The sequence below is a fragment of the Somniosus microcephalus genome, chromosome 22 (genome assembly GCF_052327205.1).
Source record: "Somniosus microcephalus isolate GS21.2 chromosome 22, FLI_Smic_1.0, whole genome shotgun sequence".
Classification (NCBI taxonomy): domain Eukaryota; kingdom Metazoa; phylum Chordata; class Chondrichthyes; order Squaliformes; family Somniosidae; genus Somniosus; species Somniosus microcephalus.
In genome coordinates this window covers 49,116,150-49,128,150 of record NC_141008.1, presented here as the reverse complement: position 1 = coordinate 49,128,150, position 12,001 = coordinate 49,116,150, and the positions used below count along the sequence as shown (strand labels likewise).

Below are 12,001 nucleotides of genomic sequence, written 5' to 3'. Positions count from 1 at the left end.
CTCAAGGCTGCAAAGTATTATTGGAAACCAGAATCAATTGCATCAATGCTCCAATATGGCAGAACAGGTTTCCAAAGTGGTCTATAATTTAATGATCAGCATCCAGGCACTTTTCCTTTCAGTCTCTACCAGCCCTTTCACAGCAGCAGAATCTGTCAAACTGTTCCGTGATGTGCATGCAGAGATGAGGTATTACAAAGTGTTTTTGTAAATCCGGCGGGGAGGGAGGGGGTAGGGGGGCTGGGGGAGGGGGGGAAGAAAATGATTTTGGAAGTGGTCAACAGTGTGTAACAAAGGCTGTGAAATCTAAATCCGAGATGTTGTCCAGGTTTCAATTTACGCTGAATAATAAAGTGCTAATTATGCCCAATTTTAAAATGTTGACGATTGAAATTTAATTACGTGACACCTGGGTATCGGAGTTTAAAGATCTCATCTATTTTCTACCTTCTCATTCCACCTACACATTCATTTTCTTGTGACAGCCTGTGATTTTGTAGGCTGAATTCTCTAAACTGCTTTGTGCAAGGAGACACTCTTACCATTTGGAAGCAGAGACTTAGACAATTTAAATCACATCAAATACTTTTGATTGAAAAAGGAAATTTTGCCAATTTTGTCCCTTCCCTCGCCCCCCCTTCTTCTGAAGGCATGGAATCCTGCTGGGGTACGGTGCCCAGGGGTGCTGGGCACTCTCCTCCAGTACACTGTCCAAGTGACCGTTCTTTATGCACGAGCCTACACGGTGAGCACTGCCAGGATATTCAACCATCGCAACCAAGCCCGGTCCTCTCCTTAACTGACATGCACATTTTCCAGCAGAGGCTGCTGGCTAGTACTCAGGAGCAGGGGGTCCTAGCTGGTTTTCCCCTTTCTAGTGCAGGGGTGGCGGCGAAGACAACTGTAAACTGTTGTCTCATTCGAGATCAACTAATTCAGCACAGCAACAGGAATCCAATCGGGACCTTGCATTCTGTGTGGCTCCGCTACTCGCTCGCGAAACTAGCCGAACTATCGGGGCAGCTTCAACTAACTTGAAAACAGGAAATCTGAGCCATCAAGACTTTATCCTCCTCAATTAGGAGCCCCCCCACCCCACCTCCCACCCCCCGACCCAGTCAGAAGGCAGGGAACAGAGCAGCTCTTAGTCAGCTGCAATATCATCCCATCATAAGCCACTAGGAGGTACATGAACACGGCAGAGCCTTCACTGTGACCAATTTGCACTCCCTCTCCTGCAGATAGGCTGGACCTTTCACATTATGGCCTGACAAACACTGGTTAAATCACTGAGAGTAGACGCAGATAGGATCGCACATCCCATCACTTTAGCCTTAATAAAGAATTCAGTAGATTTGGGCAAGTTACGGTTGAGTAAACTTTAGGGTTAAAATTCATGCATTCATTCACACGAGTACACAGTGAGGTAGCTCTATGGGACTTTTCTCACTGTTTGATGCCAGCCCACAGGGCTCATCACCGCACAATCACTGAGAAATAACAATACCAACTGACTTACCCACAGAGTTTCTTTCTCTGCTCTAGGTCTTTTGCAGTTCCATGTTGCACTTCCCATTTTACAATAATAATTCAAACTGCATCTTTGGGGACCCTGTAAGCATCCACTGGAGGGGGCAGGTATAGTGGAGTTGGATGCAGTTGGCGGGGGGGGGGGGGGGGGGGGGCGGGGAAAGAGTGCACTTTAGCAAGTCAACTCCATCGGAAGCCCCGGCTGTTGTCACTCCCCCTCATTTTATCTAGCCCCCCCTCCCCCAAAATGGATGCGCACAGGAAGGAATTCTTAGGGAAAAAGCCCGTCACTAGCTTCTCTTTTAATCTCAACTCACTCAGTCCCCGTGATGCAGTAACTGGCACCGATGCTTTAACTTCAGGCATTTTTAGACGTGCCTCAAGTCTTGGGAAAGTAACGGCAAACCAACTCCCTCTGCATCACTCCTCCATGATTAAATACAGCCCTGTGCCTCTGCTCTCCAGTAAACCTGTTGGAGGAGGCCAGCTCTCCATGTTGCGAATCGGCCTCCTCTGGAGAGGAGACTACTAGAGAGTAGAGGTACTGGATAATATATTCTTCTGATAATTAAAAAAAATATATCTTTAATTAAAAAAAACCCACTTGGGTAGGGGCCAAGAACAAGCATTGAGCTAACCCATTGTGTCATACGTGCTGTCAGTTTGCATCATTAACAAAGCATGCTGATGCGGTGAGCATGTTGACGAAACCAAAAGCAGAGAGCAGATTCAGTGATCCAAGAAAGGATGGATCTCCAGTGCTGTGGGATTTACTTTCAGTAGTGTAGTTGATTGAATAGGGCGGACCTACCAAGCAATGTAAAAACTCTCACTTCGTTGGCAGGTGCCAATTAAAATGGATTGGCTGATCAAAATTTTAATGGGAATTGGATAAATACTTGAAGGGAGGAAAAATTTGCAGGGCTCCAGGGAAAGAGTAGGGAGAGTGGGATTAATTGGAGAGCTCTTTCAAAGGGCCGGCACAGGCACGATGGGCCGAATGGCCTCCTTCCGAGCTGTAAGAGTCTCTGAATTTCTCGAGAACACTGCCGCTATCACAAGAGACTCGATTTGTGGCAACCAACAATTTCACATTCGGCAATAGCCAAATACTGCGGATGCTGGAAATCTGAACTAACAACAGAAAATGCTGGAAACATTCAGCAGGCCAGGCAGCATCCGCGGAGAGCGAGTCAGAGTTAACGTGTCAGGTCTGTGACCCTTCTGACGTTAACTCTCTCTCTCTCTCTCTCCACGGATGTTGCCTGGCCTGCTGAGTGTTTCCAGCATTTTCTGTAGTAATTTCATATTTTGTGCTTGTGCAGCTCACAGAGATGGTCAACAGCTGCCTGTAAATGGTGCTTGCAGCGAGGACTCACTAAAAGCAGCCACCCTGACACCTGCTGCAATTGAAGAAAATACTGAAGGGAAAATTACGCTGGAGAGAATCTTCAATAATATCCAGGAGCTAATTTTTAAAAAAATGAACGGGAACCTTGACTCAGGTGCTAATGCAAGGAAGAGTGAACAATTAACTCGACATCAAACTAATAGGATTCCTCAGCAGTGCCCTGCATTTATCTTTTGCCCAGGGGCAAGAACTTGGGTGTTCAGTGAAGTCGGGGATCAATAGGAGGTGGTCCAGTGTGCGGTGGGAGAGGATGTCTATGAAAGAACCACACATGGATTGGGCTTGATGGGGCAAATTACCTTTCCTTGCTGCAGACTTTCTTAGCTTCATAGCCTTTTTAATAGAAAGGATTACACAGGATATACGGCACAGAAACAGGCCATTCGGCCCAACCAGTCCATGCCGGCGTTTATGCTCCACTCGAGCCTCCTCCCCTCGAGCCTCCTCCCGTCTTTCCTCATCTAAATCTATCAGCATAATCCTCTATTCCTTTCTCCCTCATATGCTTATCTAATCGCCCCTCAAATGTATCTATACTATTTGCCTCAACCACTTCCTGTGGTAGCGAGTTCCACATTCTCACCACTCTCTGGGTAAAGAAGTTTCTTCTGAATTCCCGACTGGATTTTTTGGTGACTATCTTATATTGATGGCCTCTAGTTTTTCTCTTCCCCCACAAGTGGAAACACTCTCCCTGTGTCTATTCTATCAAAACCTTTCATGATTTTAAAGACCTCTATTAGGTAACCCTACGGTACTAATGGACCGTCTCTTTCAGTATGTCTGTTTCACAGTATTGAAAGTTGTGGCTTATAATGTTTATGGATATTTTCTAGTCTTACTTAAAAGGTAAACTGTTCAGTCCTGCTGTGGACCATGAGAAAATGGGCACTTTTGGATTGGACAGTAGCACAGGAATCACACAACTCCCGAGATATCTGCGCTCCTCTAATTCTGCCCTCGAGGATCCCTGATTATAATCACTCAACCTTTGTTGGTCATGCCTTCTGTTGCCTGGGCCCTAAACTCTGGAATTCCCTGCCTAAACCTCGCAACCTCTCTCTCCTTCTTTAAGACGCTCCTTAAAACCTACCTCTTTGAACAAGCTTTTGGTCACCTGCCCTAATTTATCCTTATGTGGATCGGTGTCAATTTTTTGGCTTATAATACTCCTGTGCAGCACCTTGGGACGTTTTACTACGCTAAAGGCGCTATATAAATACAAGTTGTTGTTGTTGTCTCCCTCCAGTCAGCTGCACGTCATAAACACTCCCACACTCAACACACAAAGGTGGGGATTTTACTGACATGCCATTAGATCAGCATGATTGGCAGCCAGCTTTAAAAGGGGGAGAATGAATTACAGACACCCCAAGGCAGCAGGTAAACAACTGGGCAACATAGATGCACCGTACAACCCAACATCAACAATGGCGCAGACTGGCTGACAGTGCGCTGAAACCATTATAAAAACTTTGTGCCATCTATCAGCTCCGACCCCCACATCGATAAGTGCACCAACAAGGTGGCGACACAGGCCAGTCCAAGGGTGCAGAAGGGGGGAAAACTATATTCTGGTGATTTACCCCAAATGGGACAACAACTTCTCAAAATGAAAATAAATTTACTCTTCACTGAGCAGAAATACACCTTACAAACATAGCCGCCTACACTAATTAGTGACCACTTATGCAAATTATGTAGACGAGCGAAAAACTAGCACCTTAATTAGTGCTCAATAAGAATCTCAAAAAACTGATGGATTTTCTTGTGTTCTAAATTGTCACAAGCTTTGAAGGGCTGAAACTAAAAACTAATCACTGAAGACATAAATAATAAAGGGAAATATCTTGAACTTTCAACAGTAATCTTGTGATTGTTTAATTTCTCCCCCCACCCCCCGATCTTCTGAAGCTCTTACTGAGGTCCAGCTGCAACTATTCATAGATTCACAGCAGAGGAGGCGGCCATTCGGCCCGTCGTGCCTGTGCTGGCTCTTTGAAAGAGCCGTTGTGCTAATCCTACATCCTCGTTTTTTGTCCCTAACCCGGTCAGTTCCTCATCCTCAGGAACCCGTCCAACTCCCTTTTAAAATTATTGATGGAATCAGCTTCTACCACCTTTTCAGGTCGAGCATTCCTGATCCTGACAAGTCTGAAAAATATTCTCCTCATCCCCCTCTCTAGGTCTTTTTCCAATGACTTGGAATCTATGCCCTCTAGTTATTGACCTACTCGCCAGAGGGAATATTTTTTCCCTATTGACTCTAACAAAACCTCTCATCTGAAAACCTCTATTACGTCATCTCTTAACCTTCTCTGTGCCTTGCCCAGGTACTCGTGCTGATGTGCGAGCCTAGCCAGTGGGTCTTGGTGACTGTGGAGAACATCACAGTTGAGCCCAATGCTGTCCTCACCTGGACATTCACCCGTGCTTTTTCCAGCACGCTCGCTATGAAGCAATGGAGCAGTGCGAACTTCTATCCTCTTTCTAACCTACAGATCTGGAGGGCCAATCGTCTACTCCTATTATTTTTAAAACATTTTATTTAAGGGGAAGAAAAATCAAATTATGCAATCGTTTCAATTTAAAGTTTAAAAAAAACGGAATTAACAGATCATTTGAAATAATCAATTAAAGAGTAGACGGTATCTCGACCACCACCCTCACTAGACAGGATACCAAACCTGGTACTTTCTGGCCCATGTAGCTCAGTACCACAGCAAGTGGTCCCCTCCACTATCAGGAGAGCTTTGAGTTTTTTTTAAACCTATGATGAGTCCATTAAAATGTAGGTCACGGGGAGGCTGAACAAGTGAAGCAAAGAGATTGCCGCAGGCACACTTCTCGAGCTTTGCAGCTGGAGCAAGTTTGTAACAAAACTTTGAAGCCAGTACAGTTTTCAAGCCGCACACAAGATCAAAGCCTCTTCACAGTTAACATTCGGAGGCAATTCCTCCAGATTTAAGATGCCCTCTGTACAAACACCAATAGTCATCCCGTCTAAAAAATCTGAGTCCTACGTATCACTATTCTTGGATTTAATTCTATTATAAATAGGGACAGCATCAATCTGTTCCAGTTCGATGCTTCGAACATGCAACTGGAAAAAACAAATACGGTTAGCAGAGCAATGAACTCAGCCATGGGAATTCCTGTCACTGCAAACTCTTCAAAGACAACAATTTAGGTCATACTGGAGGTTGCCTCACAACCACAAAGTGCAATTATGGCAAACACTGAAATAAAGCTGAAAGCAATCCATAGATAATACTCTGCAGATTCAAATTCTTTAAATTCTAAACCTTATGTGCCACAAGTTTCTAAAATACTAATGACAGCTGCATCAAAATCTGCTGTTAAGGAGTGCTGGGACAAGGGTTCAATTTTCCCACTCAGTCAACCTTATCTCAGCCGCACACCAAGAGGAGGATGAACAAATCTAGCTCGTCCCTGCACCATAAGCTCCAGGGTTCCCCGAGGATCTATCCTGGACTCCCTCCTCTTCCTCAGCTACATGCTGCCCTTGGCCACATGGGGTCAGCTTCTACAAGTACACTGATAACACCCAGCTATACCTCTCCACCATCTCTCTCGATCCCTCCATTGCCTCTATCTTGCTAGACTGCTCGTCTAATATCCAGTCATGGATGAGCTGCAATTTCCTCCAGTTAAACATTGGGAAGACTGAAGCCATTGTCTTCAACTTCTGGCACAAGCTCCATGCCCTGTATATTGATTTTATCCCCCTCCCTGGCCACTATCTCAAGTTGAACAACACTGCTCGCAACCTTGGCAGCTTACTCGGCCCTGTGCTTCTAACCCCATAGCCTCCATCACAAAGGCCAACTACTTCTCCCTCCGTTACATTACCCGCCTCCACCCCAGCCCAATTGCCACTGAAATCCTGATCCGTTTCCACCTCCAGACTCGATTATTTCAACACTCTCCTGGCTGGTTTCACATCCTCCCCCACTGCACACACTTCAGCTCATCCAAAATTCTGAGAGGCGTCGGCCTTGGCTCAGTGGCAGATGCTCATGGGTTCAAGCCACACTCAAGGACTTGAGCACATAATCCAGGCCGAGACTTCAGTACAGTACGGAGGGAGTGCTGCACTGTTGGACGTGCCATCGTTCATGTGAGATATTAAGCCCCTCCCAAATTCTCTGACTTTGGCTGATTACCCCCCTCTGTGAAGCAGCTTGGGATGTTTTCCTACATTAAAAACGCTATATAAATGCAAGTTGTTGTTGTCTTGGGGAAGGGTGCTTCTCCATAGAACCGCAATTTTTTTCTTTTCAGGTATATACCCAATTCTCTTTTGAAAGTTACTATTGAATCTGCTTCCACAGCCCTTTCAGGCAGCGCATTCCAGATCACAATTTGCATAGCGTAAAAAAAAGTTCTCAACTCCCCTCATAATCTGTGTTCTATGGTTACCGGCCCACTTGCTAGTGGAAACAATTTCTCCTTATTTACTCTATCAAACCACTTCATAATTTTGAAAACTTCTATTAAATCTCCCCTTAATCTTCTCTGCTCTAAGGAGAACAATCGCAGCTTCTCCAGTCTCTCCACATAACGGAACTCCCTCATCCCTGGTATAATTCTGGTAAAACCCCTCTACACCCTCTCCAAGGCCGTGACATCCATCCTAAAGTGTGGTGCCCAGAATTGGACATAATACTCTCGATAGAAAGACATACTTGCATTTATATAGAGCCTATCATGACTTCAGGACGGTCCAAAGTGCTTTAAAGCCAATGATGTAATAATGACCAGATATTGATTGAGGGATAAATGTTGGCCAGGATATTGGGCAGAACTCCCCTGCTCTTCTCAGAAATAGTGCCTTGGGATCTTTTACCCGAGGGCAGACGAGACCTCGGTTTAACATCTCATCCGAAAGACGGCACCTCCCTCAGCACTGCACTCCAGCCGAGATTATGAGCTCAAGTCTCTGAAGTGGGACTTGAACCCATAACCTTCTGACTGAGAGACGAGAATGCTACCCACTGAGCCACAGCGGACGCTCTAGCCGAGGCCTAACCAGCGTTTTACAAAGGCTTAGCATAACTTCCATATTTTTCTACACTATGCCTCTATTTATGAAGCCAAGGATCCCATATGCTTTTTTTAAACAGCTCATCAGAGAATAATGCTGATGGGTGCACTGCTTTAGCTAATTAAACTCCAGCGTAACCCTGTGCACATATGGGGGCTCCCTTGCCACTTGCCAAACTGCACCTATGCTCTCTGGACTTGAACACGTGGTGTGTGTCCCTCAAGGGACAGTGTATGCACGCCACAAACAAAGACTCTACTTAGGGCGATTTCTCTGCAGCTAAGCTTGGAGACTCATGGCTTCCATGCAATTCAGACACCCAGTGGTCCAAAATAAGATACACTCCTACTATCCTGAAACTACCCACTTACATTGAAGATTTGAACATTAATCTCCCATCGTTCTCTAACCTTGATTTTCTTTTGCAGTCTTTCCAACCAATTCTTCTTTGGCCACTACCTCAAAGGGTTTGTTCCCTCAGATTTCTTTGCCCCATTCGGAATTCTTCAGGTAATTCATTTTTCCTCCCTCTCTCTGCAGCTGTCTTGTGTCATAGGTTGTTTCTCTGCATAAGTTAATCTAGCTCTACCTATTCAGTCCGCCTCACACAGCTTTATTCTGCAGTCCCTGATCTAGTGATTCTGTTGCAGGAAATTAAAATTCATTGTGAAAAGGGTCTCAATGCATTACCGACAGAATATGTTCACAGCATTGAGAATCTCATTTAATTCCTAGGGCTTGAAGCATTAAATAAAAGCCTAATTTCAGATCCTTTTGCTGTCAATCATCCTAGTTTAAGGGTTATTACAGTGGGGTGAAGGAGCCAATTCAAAACCTGGAGATTTATAGAGGACGGTGGTATAGTAAAATATCATTGCATTCCTGGTAGAGGTACAGGGAATAATCATTGGTTATATTACGAGATACAATATTAAATTAATTATTTGCATTACATTCAGATGCATTACACACATGCTGCTGCTATCTTGGTACCCAGGAATGAACACAATACTCTAGCGGAGACCTAACCAGCAATTTTTTAAAGGTTTAGCATAACTTCCATGCTTTTGCACTCAACGCCTCGATTTGTAAAAGCCGTGGAACCCGTATGCTTTTTTTTGTTTAAAACAGCTGATCAGTGAATCAGTTTATTAGCAGTGGAATGAATGCTCCCCAGATTTTGCTTGTGTATTGGCCAAAGAGGTCCAGTGAAATCACAGGTAGCTAGTTGGTAGCCACAGTGCCTGTTGGCACATGTTGTACCGTAAAAGGTTGGTGTCCCCGCTAGGAGACACCGAGACACCTCGGGGTGCTTGCGACTTCCCACACTGTACGGGCTCAAACCAGGGAGAATGCCATTCATTTTAAGGTCATGCAGTTCCATTTAACCGGTTGAGGCAGAATAGAAACATGTCAACCAAAATAAAAATCCCCCCAAAAAAAAATCACCAAAGCCTGCAAAAGTTAATTTGAACGTTACAGAAAATGATCCCATGGTTCCAAAATGAACGGTCAGCTCACCACTAACATTCATGGGTGGAAAACTGTACGTGTGCGAGGTTTCATGCCAGATTCTCGGCGACTGTTTCGTCCACAAATGTGCAATTTTGATGCCAGAGGCCCAAGGGGCCGTATAATAGTACTTTCCATGGGTCTGCTTTATGCCACTACGAGCTTCAACATTTGGATAGCTGCGTGCCGCTCGGTGTGAGAAACATGGCATTCCAATACATGGTGGGTTCTTGAACAAAATAATAAGTGGCCACGGGCCTGAATGTTATCACAGTCAGGTCCTGTTAAAACACATTTTCCACCCTTGAACGTCATTCATGTAAGAATTACAGAATAAGTGACCTCCTACTGTTTTGTTAAGATAAGCAAAAGCATTAGTCAGTTTTTTTTTGTGCCTTTTGACAGACTCAGGCTGCAAAGAATTTTTAGAAATCAGCTTTTATTTTGGGATTGTGGGGTTATTTACCTGAGCGACCCCTGTGACAGTTAGTGCTACCCCCTCTGCGGTCTCTACATCCTCACACTTGGGCTGAAGCGTCATAATCTCAAGGGAAATCCTGTGAAAAACGTAAAACACTCGCAAATTCCAGGTCACATGACAGGCCTCAAGCCCCACTTCCTTTTTTCTTCCAATCCTTTCACCTCTCACCTTTGAACCCCAACCAGAGGTACCATACAATGCTCAGGAAAAAAAAAAGCCCAGCTAAATAAAATAACTGATTATCAAAAGTAAAATTATTGCATGGGGCTCGAGAGGCACCCCTTGAGATCTTCACAGTGTAGGTGAGTCCATTTAGTTAGAACTCCTTCTGATGAAGTTGCTGCAGCAACCATTTTATGCAATGAAGTATTACACACGACTTTTCACAGAGAAACGAGCCATTTTAATGAACATACAATGTGGCTTATACTTCAGGACACTCAATAATTCATAACACCAAGTCAATCCCCAAAATCTGGTGGGGAAGATTGCAACTTTTTGTCAGAATGGAGTTCTGTTTGTCGTCATTGCAGTAGATGCATTTCATAATTGGAAGACTTTATAAATTCTGGTGAAGTCTGGGACTGTCCGTTTGAGAAGTTCAACCTGTAATCAATTCCCAGAAGAAGAGTTTGTTCAGAAGGGCACCAGGCATTCCTGTCCTTCAGACGTGGGGGCGGCAGGGGAATGAACACACTCAACTTACACCCATTTTGGTCGGTCTTCAGAATTTTTGCGCTAGAATTTGAATCCGCCTATTCCTTCCCACCTCTTTCTTCCCCCTCCCCTCTTAGTTTGGTTTAATCCGCTCCCTTTCTGTGCGATACCTAGTGCTACAGGCCATGCCACTTGGCCGTGATGCTGGGGGTGTAAAGCGGTGAAGGTGCTGCAGTAGAGGTCAACATTCAGTTGCTGCTGGGGGAGGGGAAAGGGTTGGGGCTGTGGGGCAAAGAGGGAGAGGGGGAAAAAAAACAAGACAAGAAAATAGAGCAAGGTTACGAACAAGTTACCTGTGCAACCCCTGTAACATATACAGGGACCCCCTCAATGGTTTCTATATCCTCACACTGACAGACGACGGTCATGATCTCCAGAGGTAGTCTATGCAGCAGGAGTAGGGGGGAAGGAGGTGGGACAGCACATTCAGTCAGAGCAATTATCAGAACAAAGCACGAGAAAGCCAACTCCCAGAGACATTAAGTAAATCAATTCATATTTTTCTATGGGTGCTCGAAGTGATTTAACCCTTTGAGAACTGCAATAGCACTTTGGCAGCCAAATACTTCTCCTTTCCCCCGCACAGGAAGCACGATTTATTCTTTGTTCGCCATACCTGAAGTTAAGTCCGCTGGAGATTCCACGAGCGAGTCGATATTCCAGTAATATCAAGAATTAAGTGTCCTGGGGTGTGGGGTGCGTGATTTATACACTTTCGTACGGCCACTTCCGAATACCGAAGTAGAAAGCCTATAAAATCAGTTTTACATCACTATGCATAAAGTGAGAAACATTTGACAGCTGCAAAGGGCTTCCAGTTCCCAAAAGGTTATCTGCTTTGAAATGAGGGGCAACCTGAAAGTTTTTTGGATGGTGTTTTCTTTTTATTTTGTGCTGGGCAAACACCAAATAATATCCAAGAGTTGGAGGGCAGGTCTGCTTTCCTAGAAACTCCCTGACTGAAGACAAGAAACTCTGTGTCTGTGCTTGTAGCAACCGCCCTAGTTCAATGATAGGGACACTTGATAATGCTGGCTTTCAATTTCTGGGTGTCCTGTTAACACTGGAGGATCGGTTGCACTTTGAGGCGAAAGCCAATTACCAGCAAGAAATAAGAATTTGAGTATATAACACACAACACAGTGATATGCGATCAAACACAAAGTGGTGTGAAGCTAAAAGTAGTTTGACAAAAATAATCTGGAAAACACAGCTGCGTCTTTTGTGCACGTAACCCCTCCTTCTACCCCTCCACCCTGAAAACTTCTCCCCTCCAGCTCTC

General features: G+C 44.8%; 1 protein-coding gene across 5 annotated transcripts in view; it reads right to left on the bottom strand.

Annotated features, from left to right (window-relative positions):
* Positions 1 to 12,001, bottom strand: part of LOC147102289 (flotillin-2) — a 140,716-nt gene that overhangs the window by 35,108 nt on the left and 93,607 nt on the right. For 2 of the 5 annotated variants that reach the window (XM_085964683.1, XM_085964685.1), the window contains one exon: positions 9,988 to 10,078. The exons of 2 other annotated variants lie outside the window; for them this stretch is intronic. In XM_085964683.1, coding sequence (XP_085820809.1) covers positions 9,988 to 10,078 — 91 coding nt within the window. Of the gene's footprint in view, positions 1 to 9,987; positions 10,079 to 11,012; positions 11,104 to 12,001 lie in introns of all 5 variants that reach the window. One more of the 5 variants, XM_085964684.1, reaches the window with a different exon arrangement.